Source organism: Macrotis lagotis, chromosome 7 (assembly GCF_037893015.1).
Source record: "Macrotis lagotis isolate mMagLag1 chromosome 7, bilby.v1.9.chrom.fasta, whole genome shotgun sequence".
Classification (NCBI taxonomy): domain Eukaryota; kingdom Metazoa; phylum Chordata; class Mammalia; order Peramelemorphia; family Peramelidae; genus Macrotis; species Macrotis lagotis.
The window spans coordinates 171,100,552-171,126,238 of record NC_133664.1 but is presented as its reverse complement, the minus strand read 5'-3'; the positions used below and the strand labels follow the sequence as shown (position 1 = coordinate 171,126,238).

General features: G+C 36.5%; 1 protein-coding gene across 1 annotated transcript in view; it reads right to left on the bottom strand.

Moving 5' to 3' along the window:
* FAM107B (family with sequence similarity 107 member B) overlaps nt 1-25,268 on the bottom strand; it is a 371,993-nt gene extending 346,725 nt beyond the window's left edge. The window contains exon 1 of the mRNA XM_074194078.1: nt 24,873-25,268. Coding sequence (XP_074050179.1) covers nt 24,873-25,268 — 396 coding nt within the window. The remainder of the gene's footprint in view (nt 1-24,872) is intronic.
* Nucleotides 25,269-25,687: the final 419 nt, after the last annotated feature.

Sequence of the window (25,687 nt, the reverse complement as noted above, 5' to 3'; positions counted from 1 at the left end):
TGTCTCATTTATTTAAGGTTGACACTACACATTTGGGTTTGCAAGATTAAAGAACTCACTTTCTGGAGGAAAAAAAACCCAAAATGTACCTTTAACGTTTTGTGATTTATCTTCTACCTTTTCACAATTTTCTAGATGAACTACAATAGGTTTGTTGGAAAGAATGATTTTTTTGTACCCCAGAAATTTATTCCTTCTGAATTTATATCTAATCCATAGCCCAGCACTTTAGTTTCTGATCTTATAAAGATTAGATTCAAACTTGTGGAAGCCTAAAAAAATAAACAAATAAATAAATAAATGGAACAACAGCAAAACTTCATGACTTGTGCTGTCCCTTCCAAATTTCCTAGAGAAAATTTTTAGAACATGATTAAGGTCAGAATATCAAGGATATATATAAAAGAGTTCTTAGAACTCTCCAAGAATACAAGGTAACAAAGCATGTCAAAAGGTCCAACTGTTTCCAATCTTCTAGTCTTCCAGACTCACACTTCGAGTTAAGGACTTGAACAGCCCTAATAGAAAGCAGGTAGCTTCTAGTTTACTCTCAGAAACCCATATAGCTCTCCAACCTTATGGCATCATCTTAATGACTTAGATTTCTCTGAAAGAGAAATAGGCAGGCACTTGATAGACAAGCAATCCTCATTATTCTAGTGAGTCCCACTTGATCCTCAGAAACTCACAACAATCTTATGTTGAAACCCAAGACCTCTCAGAAAACAAACTCAGATGGCTAGGGAAGAAATTCTCTTTACCATTAGAAGTACATTGTCTAAATAATGTAAAATCTTAACTGAGAACTGTCTGTCTTTCACCACTCCATGTTATGGCTTTAGTTACAGATCCTAGAACCATGTATACAAGTCTCTTCTCTCCAACTTGTTTATACTGCCCATCTTTCTAGAAGTCTGGGTTTTAGAATTTTCAAATTTGCAGGTGCTAGAAAGGCAATTTGGAGACTGACAAAGCTTGGATTGCCCAGGATATCTTACTTCCTTTATCATGGAAGGGCCTGAATCCAAAAACTCGAGATTTTTCCAGAAATATGGGATTTGAGAACTCTCTCCTGTGCTCAGTGCTTTAAAAATACTATTAGATACAACAGCCCTTAGAGGTCAATGCTATGATTAATCCATTTTACAGGTGAGAAAATAAAAACAAGTAGAGATTAACTAACTTGTCCAGGTCACCCAGCTAGGAAGTGTCTGAGGCTGGATTTGAGGCTTTCATGATTTCAAGTATAGCAATTTATCCACTGTGCCATTTTGCTTCTTCTGTATGATTTCTGTTAATTTTAAAATTTCAAAGACTTTTTATCTTCAAAGTTCTTCAAAATGGAAAATTCAACACAAATCTGAAAGAGGTTAAAGTATGTGTCAACATAATTGGAAATTAGCAAAGTTTGGGTATGTTTCTAACTAAAGGGTCTATTGAGTAAACAGAACTGAGGTCATAACTGATTTCAGAGCCAGGACATGAATTAGAGCTGTTTTAATGATAGTTTAATTCATCTACTAACATTTTACTGCTAGTGAAATGGAATTTATTAGAACAGAAACTTGGGAAATGACCAGAGGCCCCAAGCCAGCAGATGTGCAGATTCCATGACTCAACATTTCTAAGATTTGTTGAGCATCAGCAATACACCTAGACCCAGAGATAATGATTCTATCAAAATCTCTTTTGAATAATAGCTCATCATGAAATCAGAAAATGAGTCTAGGGCGGTAATTCAGTCAATGACTAAATCAAATGTGATTTGGTAGATAAAAGCAACAAAAACAAGTCATTAAACATAACACTATAGCAACTACCTCCATTGACCTCCTTTTAATTATTAAACACAAGAGCAGCTTTTTCCAATAGCAATTTCATGCTCATCAAAGTCTCCCCAGAGTATAATTAAAAACACTCTGTTTACATACTTTGCAATATTGGTTGTTAATGAGTACAAAACCCATAACAAACATAGGGTATATTATATAAAAAGCAAAAGGAGAGGTATCTGAGGTACTGATCTGATGAGACAGAATGGACAGAACTAAAAAATCATTTCTGAAGGACCTATATCCTTTGGATTGGAAACTGAAATAAACCTATGGGGATACAGGTGGGTCTGGAAGGCTCCCTCAGGCAGAGGCAATGTGGAAAGAAAACAGATTTTTAAATTCCTTAAAGAGATGCAAGTAGGGCAGGAAAATCAGGGCTTTACATCAGGGAACTGAAATTTAGAGGGTGTTGACATCAATTGAATTCCATCAGCACTTTGGAAGCAACTGACCTGAAGATGAAATAGAACACTACCAGAAAATGCTTCTTTCCCCTGGGGCTGCTGTACAGGTGAATTCTTCCCCAGTTTTCATTCCTCCCCTCATGGCAACCTCTTTAGCAATGACCCCGTGGAATCATGGTGTCTCTAGATTCTCTGAGGTTTCTTTAAGCCTATGGGGAAGTCTGTCTCCCCTTAATCCAGGGTCTTGTTTCCTATCTGTGAGGTCCAAAGCCTTTGTCTGAGCTTTTCCTGAGGTCTCTCCACAAAACTATATTTGTCTGTAAAAGTTAATTTGAAGACATCTTTTGTGCTACTTATTCTGAGTACATTTTTTGTTGCCAGAGTTGCTAGTTGTGAGTCTGATTCAAGAAGCAAGAAACCTCCAGAAACTAAGGATAAAATATGCCAGCACATGCCTTTCTAGTTCAATTCCAAAAATACATGGAGTGCTTTCTATATAGGAGGCTTTCACGATAATGCAAAACTTAAAGGAACTTGTAATCTAATATGGGAGATGAGTTCAATCCTTTGTCTTTCACAATTTTCTTTAAAATTAGGTAGCTGTTGTTTTTGTTCACTCATTTTCAGTCTTCATGACCCCATTTAGGAATTTTCTGGGCATTTGTAGTTTGCCATTTCCTTTTCTAGCACATTTTACAGGAACTGAGACAAACAGGGTTAAGTGACTTGCCCAGGGTCACACAGCTGATAAGTATCTGAGACCAAATTTGAACTCAGGAAGATAAATTTCCCCAACTCTAGGTCTCAAGCCACTGTATCTAGCAGCCCTTCAAATATGAGGTGCTATATTGATTCAGAGCAAGAAGAGATAATATTTTGTTCAAGTGATCAAGAAAGGTTTCATAAAGAAGGTGGGGTTTGAGCTAGGACTTGAAGAATTTCCAAATATGGAGTGTGAGTCAAGAATTTGATCCTTACCATAACCTTTGTAATTTGGTACTATTCCTATTCCCATTTTACAGATGAGGAAACTAGCAAAAATTAAATGACTTGCCCATTATTTAACTTACTAGCCCCAGATTTGGGGCTCTATCCACTGTACCACCTAGTTGTCCCAGATGAAGAAGGAAGACTGGATAGCAGGTCATCTGAAAAAAAAAATCTAGGAATTATAGGGAACTCTAAGAGTCAAGAGAGTGGCATAGTAGTCCAAAAAACCCAAACAATTTTAGGTTGCACTAGGAAAGGCATAGATTCCTGTACTTTGCCCTGGTCAGAGCTGGAAAGTTATATTCAGTTCTGAGCCCCTATTTTAAGCATATTGATAAATTATAGTGTGATTAAACCAGAATAGTCGAAGCCTTTCAGATCATGCCGTGTGAAGATCAGATGAAGGAAATGGGGACATTTAGCTTAGAGAAGAGGGGGCTATGACAGCCGTCTTCAATTATCTAAAGGACTTGTCATGTGGAAGAATGATTTTTTTGTTTGAGTTAAAAGGGAAAAAATGAAAGTAATGGGAGTTGCAGTGAGGCCGACCTAAGCTTGATGTAAATAAAAGCTTTCTAATAATTAAAACTATCCAAAAGTGGCACAGACCTAGGAAGGTAGTGGCATACCAGTCCCAGTGGTCTTTTAATAAATCTTGATTGTTTACCTATCTGGTATGATGGAGAGGAGATTGTTGTTGAGTTTCAGGACTGGACTAGATGGACCCTGATGGCTTTCCAACTCTTAAGAGTGAGTGAATTAAAAAGTGATTGCCCCAGAGGTTCCGTGGATGGTTGAAATTTAGCGATTCTGTTCTGGCTAATATTTTGAAGAATGCTCCTGTTTCCATCTTCCAGAGTATGCAAGAAAGAAAGAGACTGCAGATGTTTTTGTTTGAAACAGTGATAGAGACAAGATATAACCTACCAGGTATGAAATGCCACTCTGCACTTTCTGAAAATAATCCCTCCCCTTGCTTATTTTTTTCGATCATTGCACTTTACAAAAGGAACTGAAAATAAGTCCTTCAGATCTAGTGCTGGGACTTCTCTCTCTCTCTCTCTCTCTCTCTCTCTCTCTCTCTCTCTCTCTCTCTCTCTCTGACTAAGAATCTTCAAAAATTAGAGAGAATGGGAGTGGCTAGGTGGCGTAGTGGATAGAGCACTGGCCCTGGAGTCAGTAGTACCTGGGTTCAAATCTCGTCTCAGACACTTAATAATTACCTAGCTGTGTGGCCTTGGGCAAGCCATTTAACCCCATTGCCTTGTAAAAAAAAAAACCTAAAAAAAAAAATTAGAGGGAAAGAGGAACAATGATAAAGATGTTCCATGATAGTGATTAAGTTTTTTTTTTCCCAAAGGGGAGCCATCAACTAGTTAGAAATCAGACTTTCACACATCACCCATTCCCCATAAAAGAAGAGAATACTATCTAGACATCAGCAAAAAGGGCCACTCTCCAGGGAAAAAGATCCACATTCCAGCCAAAAGTCTGCCTCACATCTGGACTATTTGATTCCTCATGTATATCGATCTATAATAGGCAATCTGGCACAAGAAGCTGCAAGAATAGAAAATTATGGTGGGTGACATAATCTTGTACACAAGAGAAGGGAAACCATTTGAGTCTCTCTCAAATAGACAAATATACATGTAGAATCTATAGGATTGTTGGTTAGGAATGGAGAGATGAGGAGGAGTCTTTTTTATTGGGGTCTTTAGTTGTATTTTTTTCTCAAAATTAAGTAATCAGTCAACTGAATCAACTAACAAGACACAATGGGGAAACTGAGACAAAAGGGATGAACTCAAAAAGTTTACATAGTGGTGAGGGGTGGGGGAGGGAAGGGGAGGGGTGGTAACAACATACCCATGTGTAGATATGAAGCATATTAAAAATCAACATAAGATAATTGGAAGGGATAAAAGCCCTAGCATTTGGGGAAGGGGGGAGCAATGAGGATGAAGAAAGGACTCATACAGGAAATGTTATCAAAGTTGAACATTCTAAGGAAAGTATGGCTTCTTAGAAAATGTTCTCCAATATGGGAGCCATGGCATGACCCCAAGGACCAATCAAATATTCTAAAGGTGGGAGAATATATATAGCAAGTACTAGGGAGATAAAGTCACAAATAGCCTCTGCCCAAAGGGAGCTTACTTCTAATAGGAAATACAACATGTTACTAGATCAGATCCTTACCACCTCTCTTGGTCCCTGCCTTTAGAGACTTTACATCATGATAGGAGAGAGGACATAAAGTAATTAGATTTAGATACTCATCATTTCTCTCACAGACCATTTCAATAGCCTCCTAACTGCTCAAATCTTTTCCTACTACAATCTATCTTCCAAATAGTGATTCTATTAGTCTGACCATGTTCCACCCTTACTCAATAAACCACAGTAACTTCCTATTGATTCTAGGATCAAATATTATTTCATCTTTAGTTCATTCTTTTAAAATCTTTATTTTTATATGATTTGTAATGCACATAATCATTCATTTAGTGATGTGTGTATATGATTCAGAGATAGGTAGAAAGCCATATATCAAGGGTGCATGATTATTTTTTCTTGATAAGGGATATGTGATCAACTAAGATTGAAAACCATGACTCTAAGAGGTAGAAATGATAAGAGAAGACATTCCAGGTAAGGGAAATAGCCAAGGACACAGACATGAGAAATGGAACATAATGTATGAGGGATGGTTAGAAGATCAAGCAGGCTAGAATACAGAGTATCTGCAGATGGGTATAATAAAGGTGGAAAGGTAGACTGGAACCAGATCATGAAGAACCCTAATTTATTTGGCCGTAAAGGCAATAGGAAATCCCTGAAGCTTCAGGAATAAAATGCAGATGAGTTAAAGCAATCTACAATCTAAGAGCTGGCTGTTTGGACTTCAGTAGGTTAATAAGGCAGCACTTGGCATAGTACCTAGCACATAGAAAAAGCTTTATTAATGCATTATGCAATTATGAAAATGACTCTTGGGTCAGATACAAGGGATATTGAAGCAGTAAGATTAAAGAATTTGGGATTTGTATTTAAAAAAAAAACAATTTGTATTTTCCGAACCTTAAGAGAATAACCCATTTCTTCTCGTGTATTTTGTCAACCATTCCTGTAAAGTAATTTTGATCTCTTTAAGGTCATGGTGATAGAACCCTAGAAGATCACTGCTCTACTGATATCAGAAGGGTGATGCCAGACATGTAACTGAATTGGATTTAAGTGAGGGAGAACTGTGCAAGGTCACTAGACTACTTGTACTGACTCCATCATCAAAGAAAATCTGAGCAGGAGGAGTGATTTGTAAACTAATCTAGGATAAACTGCAGTAGTGATGAGCTCAGAGTTTATTGGTTCCATTATTGCTTTACAGATGAACTGAGAGCTGGAGGAACTCCTCACCCAGAAAACGAAGGATCCTGACTTTGAAAAAGGAAAAGGAAAAGGAATCTACTTCTTCCCATTACAGAAAATGAAGAAAATTCCTGCAGACTGAAGTTTCAGGAAAGGAAAGTACCTACTGTCAGAAAGGCCCATGGCAGTCTATTAATATGAAAGCTGTGGATTATTTTATTTATTGTATTTTCTTTCCCAGAAGTACCTAGCCCAATTATTGGTGTAATGTTGGTTTAAAATACTGTTTGATTAGTGAAACTAGGTCCAGATGTTCGCTTATGAGGTTACTCAATAATTTGAGTCAGCTAATCCCATCAATGGAAAGATGTTAGTATCTAAAATATAGAATCTTTTCTCTGTAAACCTGCTCTTTTATATTCCTTTTCATAGTGTTTTTAAAGAGATAAAAAAGAAGGCATATGAATGACTCTCATTGACTTCCCATTAAATCTTTTGATTATGAATAACTGACTTCCAAGTTCCTTTCCAGGTCTAAATTTATGATTTAATGATCCAATGATAATCTGTGACTTTTCCATTCAAATATCTTCTCATATTTTGTAAATCAAGTTTAAACTATATCTCCTCCAACATCAAATTCTTAAGTATGTATAAGGTCTGGCCCATCTATTCTTGGTGATTTCATTTCCAAATTGTCCTTTCTTCTGCCTCAACTATGTAGCATGTAAGATACTAAGTTATAGAATTTACTCAAATTAATAATAATATTATGTGATCATGGAGATAGACTGGAGAAAGACACTGCCCCCATTATATAGAAGAGAATATAAGGCTCAGAGGTTATAAAGATAGTGAATATTAGGAGCAGAAATAGGCCCCACAGGTTCTCTGATTCTAGGGTTGACATGATTTCCACATAAAGACAAAGACTGAGCTGTTTTATGCTTGATTTTTTGTCAATTAAGTTTAAGGAGACATATTCTTTCCCTAAAAGCACCACACTATGCAACATCATTTAATGAAAACCACAGGGTTTCTGTGGAAAATTGGGGTACAATACTCAAAAACATCACCAGTGGCCTAAAAAAATATAAACATGATTTTAATGGAAAAAAATATACATATCGACTGGTTAAAAAGTACATAAAAATGGGGCAGTTAGGTGATGCAGTGGATAGAGCACCAGCCCTGGAATCAGAAGGATCTGAGTCCAAATCCAACCTCAGACATTTAATTACTTAGCTGTATGACCTTGGGCAAGTCACTTAACCCCATTGACTTACCAAAAAAAAAGAAAGGAAGGAAGAAAAGAAAAGAAAAGAAAAGAAAAGAAAAGAAAAGAAAAGAAAAGAAAAGAAAAGAAAAGAAAAGAAAAGAAAAGAAAAAAGGAATACATAAAAACTACAATAGTAATTGGTAACCTGGTACTCTAGGGGTTGCTAGGTCTGTGCTGGGTTCCAAAAAGGCAGAACTGGAGAATGGGGCTCAGTGACCACTACTCTGGTCCTCAAGTGGATGTGGCTCAGGCTTCTTCTGTCCACATCTCAGACTATAAATAAATATACTTTACCTTGACAAAAACCTGAAGTTTTCTTGTGGAGGTGGAAAGGGTTGTTGGGAAATGGGGGTGTCTTCTGTGTGAAGAAGAAATTCCTGTTACCGATGACTTTGAAACAAATCTGAGTTTCCCAAATAGGCAGTAGAGCAAAACTGACTGTATTTGTGACACTCTCTCCAGCTATATCTATAAGGACTCAGAATCAGCAGATCTCATCAGAAAGGTCTCATGCCACTTTCCTGGGATCATAGATTTATTTAAAGCTGGATTGGACATTGGGGGGAATCAAATCTAATCTCCTGATTTTACAGGAAACTGAGGATCCTAAGGTCAAGAGAGGTGTGAAGTACACACAGGTATGAAGCAGCAGACAAGATTTGATTTTCTGTAGACTTGTTTACTTGTCTTGGGTTTTGTTGCTGTCTTCTGATTCTGTTCACCATCTTCTGCTTGCTTCCATTGTACCTCCTATCAGGGCACAATGAAATCATCCTCTAAATCAATGTTTCCTTTCAGTGCCATGGCTTTTTTCTTAGCAAGAAAATACATTTTTTTTATAAGTTGAGTTTGTTTCTGGGTTCATTTGGTTTCCTCATTATGACATCTGCTTTTCATTAGCAATCTAACTTCTGCAAGAAATAGTAATGATTCAAATCAATACATTTTCCCATTTTTCTTTTCCTCTTAAGCTGGTTTAAGCAGGTCGAGTTGGTACTATTAAATGGATAGAGTTCTCTTTCCATCTTTGTCTTATCTTCTGTTTTGATCTTGACCACTTGCTCTACCTAGTCAACGACACAGACACCTGATCAGAAATGATTTCTTGTTTTTGTTTTGGAAACTGAGTCTCCCCAGGTTGGTCTCTTCCAGGTTGAAAGTACAGTGGCTACACACAAGCCCAATTCCACTACTGATTAGTACTGAAGTTTTGACCTGCTCTATATTTGACCTGGGTGAGTATCACTCTGCTTAGCCAGCCAGGTAGCCCACTTCCCCAACTACCCACCTTCAGGAGTTCACCATATTGGCCCTGTTCTTAAGAGTAGACATCCAATTGGCTTATCTCAATATGATCCACAATTGTCAATCACCTCCACCCATTCTCAACACTAGAGTAGGGATTATGGTGATGCACTACCACATTTGACCAGAAATGATTCCTAAATCACTTACCAGTTATTGCCTGCCTTTTGTGATACATATTTTATACTGTTTTCAATGTCTACTAATTCAATGAATTTAAATGTTCTTAAATAAAACACACAGCATGCAGAATTTGAGACTTCTGAATTATTGACAAGCCTTTGGCCACTTATTCCTTTATCTTGAACCATATTTTCTTCTTTTTTGATTGATACATAATTTATTTTTAAAAACTAAAATAATCAATGGACTATACCATTAACAATTCTGTAAAATTCTAGGATAGAAAACATGTCTACTCAAGTTTGTTCCACTGCCCCTCCTCTCCCTCAGCATTCAACAATCTAGCAACCTGATATTTTATTTTATTTTTACTTACTATCTTATGTATTTTATTATATGTATAATATTTTCCCCAATTACATGCTAAAACAATTATTAACATTTTTTAAAGTTATGATTTCAAAAATTCTGTTCCTCCTTCCCTTCTTCAAAATATAATGTAAAATAAGTACAAATTATAAATAGAAATAATGTAAAATAATAATATGCAATCATGTAGAACATTTCCATAGTAATCATTTTGTGCAGAAAAACTCAAAAAAAAAGAATAAAAGAAAGAAAAAAGCACAGTGCACCTCAGCCTATATTCATATGGTATCAGTTCTTTCTCTGAAGGGTGATAACAGGTTTCATCATGAGTCCTTTAAGATTGTCTTGGATCATTATGTTGCTGAGAAGAGTTAAGTCATTCATTCACAGTTATCTGTGACTCTTACAAAATTGCTACTACTATGACCAACATTCCCTGTTGAACCATACTTTCTAACATCTCTGTCACTTTGAACTGGTCATTATTCCCTACTCCTAGTATGTACTTCCTCCTCATCTCTAGCTTAGGGAATCCCTTATGTTTTTCAAGAAGCAGTTTAAGAACTAACATCTGCATGAAGCCTTTCCTGCTTCCCTCCCCAGTTCAAGTGTCTCTTTCAAAAAGTTTCCTTGCATTTATTGTGTAAATGTGATCCCTCCTTCCCTCATTCCAATAGAATACAAGCTCTGTGAGATCAGAGACAGTTTCATTTTTGACTTTGTATACCTAGAGCCTGGAAAGTACTTAGAATGTAAATGACATTTAAGAAATGCTGGATCATTGATCTATTGAACTTGGGTAAGTTATTAATGTTCTAAGAGTCTCAGTTTCCTCCTATGTTAAATGATTCTAGTTAACCTTGATGGCTTCTGAGTATGGAAATCTTTTCCACTGAGACAGATCTTAAACCTTTAGTCTTTAGAGTTGACCTGGGGTCCCTGAGTGGATAAGGAATAGACTCATTCTGTGCTTCTTGTTCTCCCCTACACTACATCTCCAATAACTTACCAAATTTGTCAGTTGTACCTCCATAACACCTTTTATGCCCCATTCCCTTCTCCTCACTCAAATGACTCCCACCCTTGTTCAGGTCCTCAATGCAGCTTATCTTGTCTATAATATATTCTCCTAATTGGTCTTTTCCCTTAAGATTCTCCCTCCAATCCATCTTCCATACAACTACCAAGATGATAGTCACAAAGCATAAGCCTAATCATGTTATTCTCCTGTTCAGTAAACTGTAATGACTTCCTATTACATCTACAATAAACCTATCTTTCCAGGTTTACTATTTATTGTTGATTCCTCCTCATGTATTGTTTGATACAGTCAAACAATGTCCTCTTCTGTAGGCTGCTGCTCACCATACTTTTTAATAACTTCCTTTCTCCCTTCCAACTACTGGAATTGAAAGTTTTCTTTAAAGTTCATCTCAACAAGACCTTTCTTATTCCTCCCAGCTTCTAATGCCTCCCCATAAAAGGTGTCTTCTCTTGATATTTTTACATAGAATTAATATATGTGCATGTTAACTATCTCTAAAGATACTGGAAGGCAGGGATTGTTTCATTTTTTTTTCTTTTTACCCCAACACTTAGCAAAGTGCTGACTACAGTAGAGGCTTTATAAAGGCTTGCTGATTAACTTGCCTATGCTTATACAACTGGAAAATATCTCAGGCGAGATGTGGATCCAGGATTTTCTGACTCTTAAGTCTGTGTATCATTCTGTTCTAGGTCTAGTCTGATTCAGTCTGGTTCAGTGGTTCAGACTTAGGAAATAATTAAAATGAGGCATGTCTAGCATGTCTAACAAAAGAACATTTATATAATAGTAATATGGAAAGACTATCCAGCAAGGAGAAAGCAGTGATCTGTTTGGATGCAGTTCCCTTGCCTCCACAATTTGGCATGGTGGTTGGTATAATTGGTCAGAAGCATGGGGTTAGGCTGAGCAGATCACAACACCTTTGTGGGCTCATATTTCCTATTTAAGTGACCAGAAAGATATATCAACAGTTTGAGTCTTAGTCTCGAAGATAGTTTCTTTACCTTTCAGAGAAAAACTAACCTAATCTACCTAGCAGAGACTTTAGAAGACATTGGTCCTATCTCTATTCACTATGCTATGCATTCCTTTATTTAATACATTAATATTTGAAATAATGATTTAAAAATAAAATTTTATGTGTTTTTTTTTTTTGCCAATCTCATTTTAAGAACATCGTTTTTATTATTAGCATGATGCATTTTCTCATATAGGCACTAGGTGGAGCAGTGGACAGAGCAATGGGTCTAGATCTTCCTGACTTCAAATCTGACCTCAGATACTTACTAGTTGTGTGACCCTGGGCAAATCACTTATCCCTGTTTGCCTCAATTTTCTCACCTACAAAATGAACTGGAAAAGAACATGGCAAAGCACTCTAGTATCTTTGCCAAGAAAATTCCATATGAGGTACAAGCAGAGAAGACTGAAATGACTAAATATAATTTTCTCCTGTGACACAGAAATCTCTTTCCAAAAACTAATTTCTTCCTAAAACTACAATATGATCCATCATTTGTCATGAGAGAGATAGATGAGGGGGTCCAGGCAGCAAGGTGATCAACAAGGGAAAGAGAGTCACAAGAAAACAATTTCCTTGTTGTAAGATATTTTAAAAGATTTGCTGTTAAGCATTTTGCTCCCCTTAGGGTTTTTCCAAGTCCAGAGCCACAGGATCCTAGATCCAGGTGATAGGGAACCACTAGGCACCTCTCAGAGAAGCCCAGGTAAAATGCCAAATGAATTGACCGTTTGCCCTCAGACACAAAATGGCCAGATATCTTGTTCTGTGCAGTGAACACATGCAGATTTATATATTTGAAGTGATCAAAATTCTATGTAAGGAATTTCAAATAAAGGGTTTTATCCCTATAAATTCTTTAAACATGACCCCAAAGATATTAATAAGAACAATATGAAAACAATAGATATTGAGATATGAGAATCCCAGTTCCAGTGAAGAAACAAAAAACAGAAGCCTCTGTGGTATCATAGAGTCATAGGTTTAGGGACTATTAGGGACTGAAAGAGAGAAAAGTATAGCCCAAAGAATTTTTCACAAAGGTATATCAAAAGGCATGAGCTAGGAGCTGAACTATACCCTAGCACCACCCAATGATAAGACTGAGGTTGGGGGAACAGTGGATAGAGCACTGGCCCTAAAGTCAAGAGGAACCTAAGTTCAGATCTGGCCTCAGACACTTAATTATCTAGCTATGTGACCTTGGGCAATTCATTTAACCCCTATTGCCTCACAAAAACAAATGAACTAACAAATGAATGAGAGAGAGAGAGAGAGAGAGAGAGAGAGAGAGAGAGAGAGAGAGAGAGAGATAAAAGACTAAGGCTGGGCTCATCATTGACTGACTGGACTGGTTCCATAGCACAAACTAGTTTGAGATTTAGAAAAGTTAGAAAAGTTAGGAAAGTCATATCTGAAATTGTATGCATAGGTAGAGAGTGAATTTTCTTGGGAAGGGTCTAAAAGTAGTAACTGAGAATTTAAATTATGGAGTTGAAGGATCAGAAGAGTTTGTAGTATCCAACTTGGGAAGAGAATCAAAATCAGGATTACAGTAACATTCTAGTGGGCTAAGGAAAAATGTAGTCTGGGGCCCAGCTGTAGCCATTTGGCGCTGAGGTAAACATAAGGATCACACATCTCACTTGTTGGTCATCCCTCAACCTGCTCCTTGACTTTTCTTATATTTCATTTTATAATCCTGAGCTTTTAGATAATCCACACGTATGTTTCTATATTTTCTCATTAATTAATAAAGTATCAACATATTTAAATTAATCAACTGGGCTCAGAATCCCAGACCTAGCACCTTAAATATTATTCTTTTAAGAAACTGAAGAAACTTCCTATCTCATGGAAGTTACTCATATCTCTATGTTATCCTCCTTCATCTCTTAGTGTTAAAGAAATATTAATTTTATCAATGAAATTAATCAAATAAACATAAAACAATTATATAAAATATTTTAACTATAAGAAATATCACAGCCAGAGTCATCTCAAACCCTCAATGTATCTGCAGTTGACATAACTTTTGAAAACATAGTTCCTTACCATTTAGTTCATTTAAGATTTAAAAACCCCTTTACAAGATTGCTCTCCTCTTTGCAAAATAGTTTAACATCAAGAAAGATCTGTCTTTTTTATCTCTTTCGTCTCCAGCCATTCATTACAAAAGAACAATCTCCCTTACTTCTCCCTAACTTCTCCCAAGCTCTCTCTTCTCATTGTCTCCTCCAGATCACTCCTGATGGATTTCCTTATAATGTTTTTGACACTTATAACAAGGAGGTTTCTCCTTACCTTCTTTCTTTCTGTATTCTCATAGGTTTTCCCCCTCATGGATCTTCAGAGATGAAAGCTAACTTCCTACATCCTCTCCTGGACACCTCAATGTCTCATAAATTATCTTTAGGACTATATCTCTTATCAACTTTCCTTAAAGAGATAGTAAACTAGTAGTAAGTAAGCACTTAAGTAAGTGCTCAAGAAAGTCAGATTTAATAAATGCTACTTAATCTGTTATTCATAGACCCATAAGAGGTCCGTGAATATTTTTCACTGGATGTAGGTGAATTTTAAATGGAAAAAAAAATCTGCAGTACTGTTTTCACTAACTTTTGGTTTCCTCTTTAATCCTCTATATTTATTTTATGGGACAGCTTAGTGGCTCGGTAGATAGTGTACTGGACCCAGAGTCAAGAAGGCTCATCTTCCTGAGTTTGAGTTTGGTTCCTACACTTACATGTTGTGTGACTCTGGGCAAGTCACTTAACTCCATTGGCCTCAGTTTACTCATCCAATAAATGAGAGAATCAAATGGCAAACCTCTTTGGTTTTCTTTCATTTGCCAAGAAAATCTCCAATAGGGCTAAAAAGAGTTGGACACGACTAAAACAACTGAATAAGAACAATTTATTTTATGCATTTAAAAATATTATTTTGAGAATTGACTTCATCAGACTGACAAATAGATCATGACACAAAAAGACTCTCTATAGCAGTAGGAGAGACCTTTTAAAGGTTATAAATGGATCACAGATCAAGCTAAAAGAGATCTTAAAGTCAATCAAGTCCAACCTCCTTATTTTACAAATAAGGAAACTGAGCTATAGAAAAGCAAAATTATTCTCCCAGAGTCACACAGATGGTAAGTGACAGATCTGGGCTTCAAATCCAGATTTTCTGACTCCATATCCAAAATTCTTTCTATCATCAGTTTTAAACTGTACAAAGAACTCTCTCAATTTCTTGCATTCAGATGTTCTGTGGTTAAAGGCATGTTGTTTTGTTTTGTTTTTGTGTTGTTTCAAGTTATTTTTAACTGACCCAGCCTTCTTTGTTCCTCCTTTTGCCAATAACCCTAATTATCTCCATGGCAATGGCTAACTCTAACCAGTGGCTTGTACTGCAAGGAATCAAGTTTCTAATTCTCTGAGGACCATCAAAACCATCAAGAATCATAAAATTATATAGATAAAAGTGGGCTTATAGTTCTTATAATGTCATCCCTTAATGCATTTTAAGATTTGTCCTGGTTATTTCCAAAGTGTCCACAGGTATGTTCAGATATCTCTGTGCAAACAAGTAAACAAAAAATCTACCTTTGACCCTTTTACTTCATCAACTATCATTCAAAAATTTGTTTCCTATCAAATTTCTTTAAAAATCATCTGTGCTCAGTCTCAACAGTTCCTCCTATTCACAATCTCTTCAATGCTTACAATCTAGTTTCTGGACTAACCATTGCACTAAAATTGCTATTTCAAAGTCACCAGCAAACTAATTTAATTAGCAAATAACTAAATTAGAGTAGAAGATTAATAATCAAATATCATATCTTAACAGCTAGGTAGTATACTGAGTAGAGTAAGAAGAACATTCCAGGCATGGAGGACAACCAAGCAGAAAGGCACAGAGATGGGAAATGGGGAGTTATGCATGAGGAATGGCAAGCATGCCAGTGGGGCTGGACCACAGAATGAATGTGGGTAATGTGTTAAAGACTTGGAAGCATAAAGGGAGACAAGTTTTGAAGAGCTTTGAATCCCAAGAAGAGTTTATATTCGATCTTAAAGACAATAGGGAACCAATGGAATTTACTGAGGGAGAGAGGCAATGACATGATCAAGAACTGAGCTTAAGGAAAATAACTTGGGCAACTGTGGGAAGAATGGATTGGAATAAGAATAGACTTGAGTCAGAGAAATCAGTTATAAGTGAGGTATAACAAGGACATGAATTAAGATAGTGTCTTCTGTAAGTGGGGATAAGGAGACATGTTACAACTACACATTTCTACAGAAAGAGATTCTAAGATATGTTGATTGACATTACACAGAGGTGAGGGTCAAGGATAACAACAAGTTTGTGAAAGTGAATGACAAACAATTATAGTGCCCTCAAAAGGAATAGGAAATTTCGAAGTATAGCTGAGTTTGGGGGGGAAATGATGAATTCTCTTTGGACAAGTCAAATTTGAGATGCCCGAAGGACATCCAGTTTGAAAAATCCAAAAGATAGTTGATGTTGCAAGATGGAAGCTCTAAAGAAAAGAGTGAGCCTGGAAAAAGAGATGTGGGAATCAGGTGCATAGAAATGATAATTAAATTAATGGAAGCTGATGAGATTCCCAAGTGAGAGAGTTCAGAGACAAAAAGAAGCCTAGGACATTGCATTGAGGGACACCTACACTTAGTGGGCATGACAAGTCTAAAGTATCCAAATGCACCTTCACCTAAAACAGGTTGTGTTCTTTCATGTCTTCTGACTCCCTGCACTACCTTCCACATCTACTCAAACTCCAGTCTCAGTGGACCCCAGTGGAGCCCAGGATCTGGCTTCCTGACACACCTCCTTCTCTCAAGAAAGGGTACCAGCTGTTCTTTTATGGCTGAGAGGGTGGGTATGACCCAATTCCTCTCTAGCAGCTATGAACCCTCTTTATTCTAGTGCATAGTGGCCACCTCATCAAAGCACATCTGGTAATCAGACCTCTGCTCAGGTTGTGCAAACTCTTGCAAGCAATAAAGATATATAATTAACCAGTCATCTCTGGATCCTTCTGAACCAAAGGTGCTTAGGGAATGATATTTATGTATTTCTAGAAAACAGATTGCTCCAAAAATTAGTCTCCTTTGATGTTCAAAATTAGATTGTTTACTCTGCCTCTCCCAAAAAATTAAAAATTTTTTGTATTCAAGATCATTTTTAGCTCTGGCAGAAACAAAGATAAAGAAATGAAATCCTAACTCTGAAATGACCTGTATGATATTGCTCAAATCATTTTACCTCCTTAAATTTCTGCTTTTTATAATCTGCAAAATGAGAGCATTGGACTGAATGGCCTATTAATTCTACATGTATGATTTGATAGGTTAGACTCCTGAAGTGCATAGCAAGGGTCTTTAAGTTATGGAAAGAATTCAAAAAGAGGAGAAAAAGAGACTCAGGTTTCTTTCAATTGAGAGGAAACCTCCACATCTACAAGGCTTCTTCAAAGAACCATGGAGGCAAGACAGGACAATGTCCAGAAATAGTGAGGGAATAATGGTGAAATTATAGGGCAAGTGGACAAAACATGGAAAGAATAAAGGAAATCCAGAATCAAGTGGAGGAGTTCTGGGACAAAGAAAAATCTGGACCCAAGTTGCTATATGGGATGTGGCCAAGATATGGATGATTAAACCCAGGCTTTACCAATCCATGAGTACTGTGAGTTCTGTGGTCTAAGTGGACTCTTTAGAGTTCTTCATACATTTTTTCCATATTTAGGGTCTTGAGATTACCACAAAGTAATTCAACAAATCTGAAGGATTATATTGGTCTTTTGCTAAATTTGGAGTTCCCTAGAAAGGGGAAGTTGTCTTGACCATTTGTGAGCTTGGTTCTAAGTCTTTTCTATTTGGTGTTTTCTGTTGAGTGAGTTATGTAGTTAATGTTCTGTTAGACTGAATGTTTCCAAGGGAGCTGAGGGTCCTCCTTTACTTTTTCTGTAAAGATATAGAGTTGAGCAAATTCTGATAATCCCAGGGAAATACTCTGGGTGAGCATATGAGTCAAAGGCCCATGTGAATACAAATCCTAACTCTGGGCTACAGGTTACGCTTCTGCCTTCTGTTTCCCTTCTCCTTGGTACATTTTGGGCAAATTCCTCCTTTACTATGAATATTCCAGTCATTTCTGGGTATCTAATCTCTACCTGACCCTTCATTTTTCTATTTAACTGAATGGGGGACAACCACAAACTATGCTCCCCAGATCAAAGTCATAAGAATCTCCCACAATAGCACACACACACACACACACACACACACACACACACACACACACACTATATATATATATATATGTATATATATATATATATGTATATGTATATATATATATATATATATATATATATGTAGACTCCTCCTTCCAAAGTGCCTTTAATTTCCAACCTCTCACCTCTTATGGTGCAGAATTACAAAACCAAGTGTTTCAACCTTGTATTGGAAAAAGTGTTAACTTGGTGATCTGTACTGTATTTTCTTTGGAAAGAAGGAAGCATGAATGGAAAGCTTAAAGGCAGTTCAAATCAGGTTAACACAAGCTCTTGGCTGGAGAGAAGCTTTAATTTCCTATGATTGATATACCACATTCATTCAAATGACCCCTGTGGTTCCTGGCTCATAAGATTTCTCTGAAATTTCCAGTACATCCAGCAAGTGGAATTTTTTTTTTAACTGAAGTGCCACCTTGGATTATATAACCAAGAAGATGGAAAATCCAACTTCTCAGACCCTAGTGTTTTGAAAACTGAATCTTAGTAATAGATTAAAACTTAATTGTTTGTTATGTGATTTAGGAGCTTAAGTCAAAAGCAAAGGGATTTTGTGCCATGAACCCATTTGACCATCTGGTGAAGACTTTGGACCCTTTCTCAGAATTATGTTTTAAAATTTATAAAATGTATAAGATACAAAGGAATCTGACTATATTGAAATAAAGGGTTATTTTTCCCATTCAAGTTTACAGATTACTGGTAGGGGGTTTGTGGAGCCTAGATTAAGAGTTTTTGCTCTTAAGAAATACTAATTAAGGACTTTGTCAATGTATCAAGTAAATCTTCTTTGCTAAAATGAGGATAAAGGGAGCTCTAAAGCAAAAAACAGAAAATGTAATTTTTGTCAGTAAGTTTGAAAAAGGTTCTGTTCAAAAACAACTCCTTAAATTTCAATTTATTTGGTGAAATATATATTTCTCTCTTTTTTCCCCCCTCTGGTACAAAACTTATACTTTTCTTTTTATTTGTATTTTGGGAACCTTGTTCATCTGAAACTTGTATGTGATTTCAACTTTTGATAACTTTTCTCCTAAAGCCATAAAAAGACCCATAAACTTACCTCGATCTCTTAAGTCAGATATTGAGTCATAGCTTTGGAAAGGATCTTAGGGATCATCAAATCCATACCTCTCACTTTACCGATGAGGAAACTGAGGTTGAGAAAGATTAATGTACTAAACAAGGTCCCAAAGTTTTTTCCTCTGCTGGTACTTTTTGTATTACATCATGGTATTTCCATTATTCCATTGAAATCGAAGCCAAGAAGCTTATTTCTCTTTTCCAAATGAGTGATGCAACTGAATATCTGGGTTGGAAAATTCCTGGGTAAGTACACTTGGATATATCTCTCACTATCTGGGCAGCATTGAGATATATAGTAAAAATTATCAGTTAAACTTGATGAGAGGGTATAGGAAGCCCCAAGATCTCAATTTTATTCCTTGTTTGTTTGGAGTTATGGACAAAGTGAGAAGTACTCAGCTTATCTAACACTTTCTGGTTACTGAAAATGAAAAGGCCTGAGAAAATGATCCTTGTATCCCATGGAAGAATTTTGACTTTTTAAATGCTATCAAAACCCCAAATCCTTGGTCAATCTATTTTTTTAATTCAATTTTCTTTTATTTTCAGTTCTCAATCTATTACTGTGTCTGTAATATGAAATGGACATTTTATAGGACTTTCTTGTTCTGAAAATATTAATAATTGCTAGTTTTATGTAGCATTTTAAGGTTTGCAAAGTTCTTTATTATCTCATTTGATCCTCACAGAAACTTTGGACAGTAGATGTTGTTATTATTATCTCTCCTTTCTAGATAAGAAAATGAGGCAGACTTGCCTAAAGCCACAGAGTTTGAGTCTGAAGAGGAATCTGAACTTGGATCTTCCAGACTTCAAGACCAGGACTCTAACCTCTGTACCATTTGGTTGCTCAGCAAGGTAATTTGAGGATAATGGTGTTCAAGTGATGGAGTGTACTTCTGCTCTCCCTATTTCAACCTATATCAAAAGATCTGTCCCAAATAATTGGTGTCCTTATGTTAAGTTGCTCCCATTCCAATCTACCCTCTATCAGGTTGCTAAAAGTATTTTATTTAAGTGCTGGTATGACCAAGCCACCACCACCACCACAGACTCTAAGGTCAAATATAAAATGCTGCTTAGCATTAAACAAGATTCAAAACCATGGCCCTTAGTAACTTTTTTAGTTATCTTACATTTTTCTCCCTTCCACATACTCTATAATCTATCTGCACTGGTTTACTTACTGTTCTTCACACACAATACTCCATCTCCTAAATCTGTGCATTTGTACTTGCTGACTTCCCCATGCCTAGAATACTCATTCTCCTCACTCTTCTCACCTCTGCTTCTTCCCTTCCCTATTTTCCTTCAATACTTAGCTTAAGTCCCAGTTTCTTTTTATTAATTTAGTTTTTTTTATTTTCAGCTCCAAATTCTCTCACTCCTGCCATCCCTTCCCTCATCCATTAAGAAAGTAATCAATATGATACCCATTATACTGTATGAAGCCATGCAAAACATATTTCCACATTACTGTGCTGCCAGAGTGGAGAGGGGAAGAAAGAGAAAAACATATACTTCAATATGCATTCAGAGTCCATCAATTCTTTAATCTAAAAGAGGATAACCTTTTTCATCATAAGTCCTTTGGAATTATCTTGGATCACTGTATTGATCAGAGCAGCTAAGTCTGTCACAGTTGATCATCTTTACAAAATTGTTATTGTATTCATTGTTCTCATTTTACTTTATATCAGTTTATATGTCTTTATATATCAGTTTATAAAATCTTCAGATTTTTCTGAAACCATCTTCTTTATCATTTCCTAAAGCACAATAGAGTGCTCCATCACAATCATATGCAAAAACTTGTTCAGTTGTCCCCTAATAAATGGGCATTCCCTTCATTTCTAATTCTTGCCTCCACAAAAAAAAGTCTGCAATAAATGCCTTTGTACATATGAGTTCTTTTCCTTTTTTGCTGTCTTTAGTAATGTTACAGGTTCAAAGTCTATGAACAATTTTATAACCCTTTGAACATAGTTTCCTATTGCCTTCCACAAAGTTGAATTAATTCACAACTCCACTAATAATGTATCAGTGTGCCTTTTTTCCCTCACATCCACTCCAATATTAGTCCTTTTCCTTTTTTGTCATTTTAATCAATTTTATGGGTGTGAACCAGTACTTAGAGTTGTTGAATTTGCATTTCTTTAATATTTGCAATTTAGAATATTTTTTCATATGATAACTTTGATTTCTTCTTCTGAAAACTGTCTGTTTAGAATCTTTGACCTTTTATCAATTGGACTATGTAGACCCTCATTTATGAGATTTTCTTTAACTTTTTTTTATTTAGGTTTTTGCAAGGCAGATGGGGTTAAGTGGCTTGCCCAAGGCCACAAAGCTAGGTAATTATTAAGTGTCTGAGACCGGATTTGAATCCAGGTACTCCTGACTCCAGGGCCAGTGCTTTATCCACTTCACCACCTAGCCACCCCTATGAGATATTTTTGACAAAAGTTTGTTGAATTTAAGTTAAAGTCTACTAGACCTAGGTTTGATAAATATGGTGAGGTTGATCACTGGAGACCATGGCAGTTATATAATCATCAAACTGAGGGGGTAGGGAAAAGGTTACTTTTAGATTATCCAGGTCAAATATCTCATGATGAAGGGAAAACCTATGAACTCAAATTCATAGATCATTCAAAGTAATTAAAGTCTCTAAAAGGGGGGGAGAATCTTCATCTTAAATCTTAAGATTCTCCCAGACTTGATTTTCCAGATTTTGTGTATTTAAGAAATATGACTGACCAGAAAATATAAGTTCTCATATCTTCATGTGAAGGCATAAGCTAAGCCCTTTCATTCCTTCTCAGCCCACATGGCCTTTCTCTCAGACCAGATGTTGTTTCATATTTTTCATAGACTTTGTAATGAATCACCTTCCAGTCTGAGCACCAGGGAGCTGAAGACATATGGAAGGACATGTCCCCATTTCTTAGCTATTATTATGCCCTGTTATTGAACATTATTAAAATGTGTTGTTTCTAGTAAGACAGCTTAAATGATGGAGATCAGTGCAAGCTAAGTGGAAATATTTTTGCCTGCCAGGCAAGATTATAATAGAAGATCATTCATCATTAGCTGAGGGAAAACTTGTGGTTTCATAATTACTAGGAAAATAATAAAACCCTGCACTTCTTTAGTGTGTTTCATTGGAAGATCGCAAAGCAATTCCATGCTACCATTAACAAAATGGCATCAGTTTATGAGGAGTCAAGATAGTGAGTATACCCTAGTCTGAGACATAGACCTAGAAAAGCTAAAAAAGTTTCTAATGAAGTAATTCAATCAGACTTGAAAAGAAATCTATAGCTATTTCTATCCAAGGACATGGTGAATACAAAAGGCATTTGGATTTGGTGTCAGAAAATCATCTCTGCCTCTTATATTTCTATAGGTTCAGCCAACTAATTTCATTTCTCTGGGCTTCAGTTTCTTCATTTGTATACAACATAAATTGGAGATAATCAATAAAGAAAAAACATTAGATATTGTGGGGATTGAGAGCTGAAGATGGTCAAAGAAAACAGAAGAGGGAAGGTATGAATTCTTAGGGAAATCAGGAAAATCTTTTTTTGTAGAAGATGGAACTTGAAGGAAATAGGAAATTCAAGAGGTAGAGCTAAGGGAGACCATAAGCTTCAGAAGACTGCCCAAGGTACCATGACATCAAACAGGTTAAGAACCCCTGGGCTAGATGACCTTTCCAACTCTAGGTCTATCACGAATGACTTCTAGATGAGACTATATTATGGAAAAAAGCTGGGGTATAGGACTGTGATCTGTATAGCAACTGATGAAACATGCCTTTAAAGCATGTCCCAATCTTTCAAGAACAAAGAAATCAGGAATAACTCATGGTTATATGGTGCTTTATAAAGTGCTTTATTTACAATATGTTGAAATAGTGCTACAATTATTATTACCTCCAATTTGTAGATGGGGGAAGCTGTGACTCAGACTAGAGTTGAATAACTTGTCTACTAATTAGCAGACCCAGGACTCAAAAACCAATCTTCTCTTTTGGTAGCTATGCAGTAAGCAATGAATTCAGCCCCCCAAACTCACCGATTGGTTATTTACACTCTCTGATAATATGTCTTTAAATGCAAATTCTGGTAAAGATGTAGTTTATGAGAAGGTCTACTATGTTAAGCTGCTGAGAATGTCTGTCAGCAAAGGAACTGAAGTAAATTGCACTGCTCAGGGTGGGCATCAGGACATCATAGAATTTTACAGTTAGAAATGACCAAAAATCATTTAATCCAATCTCTCACTTAGTGAATTAGTCCTTGCTACAACATCTTTGATAAGGTGATTCCAACAATTAGAGTTCTAGAGAATTAGGGAGGATCTTCAGGTGAAAACTTAATGACCATTCAAACTTTTTCTGCTTTCATAAACCACACTAGTGAAACAAGCACCAATGAAGGATCCTTGCAACTCCATTCCTCTATACATATTCATGTTGCCAACATTTTCCAACCTCAAAGATTTTTCAGTAAAAACTATAAACTTTTCCAAGACAAGATTGTTCCCAAGTAATAACAAAAGGCTCAGAAAATTGCCATAACATAAATACATCCACATTCTTAACTTTTTTTTCCATGTCAGTTCTATTTCTTCACAATTATAAGACTCTTTGGAAAATCCATTTTGCAACAACTCAAATGAGTAGAAACCTTATCCTTCAGTCATTATATTTGACCTTCATACTCCTTAGCCATGGAATACTTCCTAAGAGTTTAAAGAGGCAGAACTCTCTCTATATATCCCATCTTTTTTTTTTTCCTTGGTAGCTTCAGACAAGCATAGCATAGTGTAGCATAGTGGACTGGACTTGGAATCAGAACAATCTATGTTCAAATTCTACCTGATTCATGCTGGCTATATGAGCCTAGGCGAGTCATTTAATCTTAATCAGAAACCCAAGAAACTCTCTAAGAAGAAATTGCAAAACTAGTCTATGCTGGAAGAAGGATAAAATCACAGGTTCAATCTCATTCCTCTTCCTCTTCCTCTTCCCAAAAAAGTAGACAGAATCTAGGACATATTAGGGACTAAATAAATTCTTGCTGAAGTTAATTTAATTCCAGAAAGTATTGTTTTCCTTCAATGTCAATATTAGTTAGCATTTATAAAAAGCTATTTATTAAGCACCTATCATATGCAGAGCACTGACCTATATGATAGGGAGAGAAGGAATAAAAATTTTAAATAACATACAACCCCTGCTCTCATGGAGCTTATCCTCTAGAAGGGCAATACCATGCAAATAAAAATAATTCTAATTGTATAATATGATTAGAACTATATGAAACAAAGACCACTTAAGTCAATTATTGACAAGGAAATTGGTATTAGAGCAATTAATGGATTGTTTGAACTGAAAGGAACATCTCAGAAGATTGAAGTCTACTTTCTTCCCTAAAAATGAACAGGTATATATAATAGTCTCAAGAGCACATTGTTAGTGACAGAGTGCAAGTCAAATTCAGTTAATTTACAAAGTTCCCAAAAGAGATGAAGGATACTAAGAGTTTGCTTCCTGAGGGGTCCATTGGTCATTACTTCGATAATAAGCAAATAAAGTAAACTTCTACTATGTCTTGGCACTATGTGGGGGGGGGGGTGCAAAAGCCCTTAAGGAACTTATATACCAAACTTTTCTACTATCAATCTGTAGAGCCCAGAGGCACTCACCTTTGACATTTCAATGATAGATGGTCTGGGTATAGAAGTGTGGAACATAACTGAATTGCAGTCTGGCTCATCAGCGGAGAACACAGACAGATCCTCAGATATAGGAGCAGGCTGGCCATCAGCATGGTTACCTGTACTGCCATTTTTCTCTGAGTAAATACTCAGCTTTTCCTCTAGGATTTCTTCTGGTCCTTCAGGGTGATTTTCATGTCCACTCTCTTTGGCCAAGGGCTGCACAGAGATGGTAGAATGGGCATCAACTGGACTGGATTGATCAAAGGGCACATTATCTCTTGTGTTTCCAAAGCAGGTGAGGAGTGCTGAGCAAGGAAACGGATGCATTCTTGGAGCTGGGAATTTCAGTCTTTGGATCAGCCTTGTTTTCCACATTGACATCGAAACATTGCTAGGTTATAAAATCCAACAAGAAAAAAAAAAAGATATTAGGGGGAATATCAGCAAGGTTAAGACATTATTCCAGAATTCCTGCAACAAGACTTCTCTCCTCCGGAGATAAGGGCATTAGAGACATATCCCCAGTAATATTAGACACGTAAGTCAAAACAGAAGTCTCTGGTAACTGGTTGGTTATACTCCCTTCTTAGACCCTGAGGATAGAATTGCCATCACAAATAACTCTAATTCGAGCAGTAATTCCACGTTGTTTGCTGCTGTTGTCAGCAGCTAAAGAAAATTCTCTGTGAGGTATGCTGTTTTCTTAGGTTACAGTGTCTGAGTTGGACAGAGGCACCAGTGTTAGGTGGTGCTGAGTCAATAGCCTTGCTGCCTCAGGTTACCTGGGAGGCCTAATGATA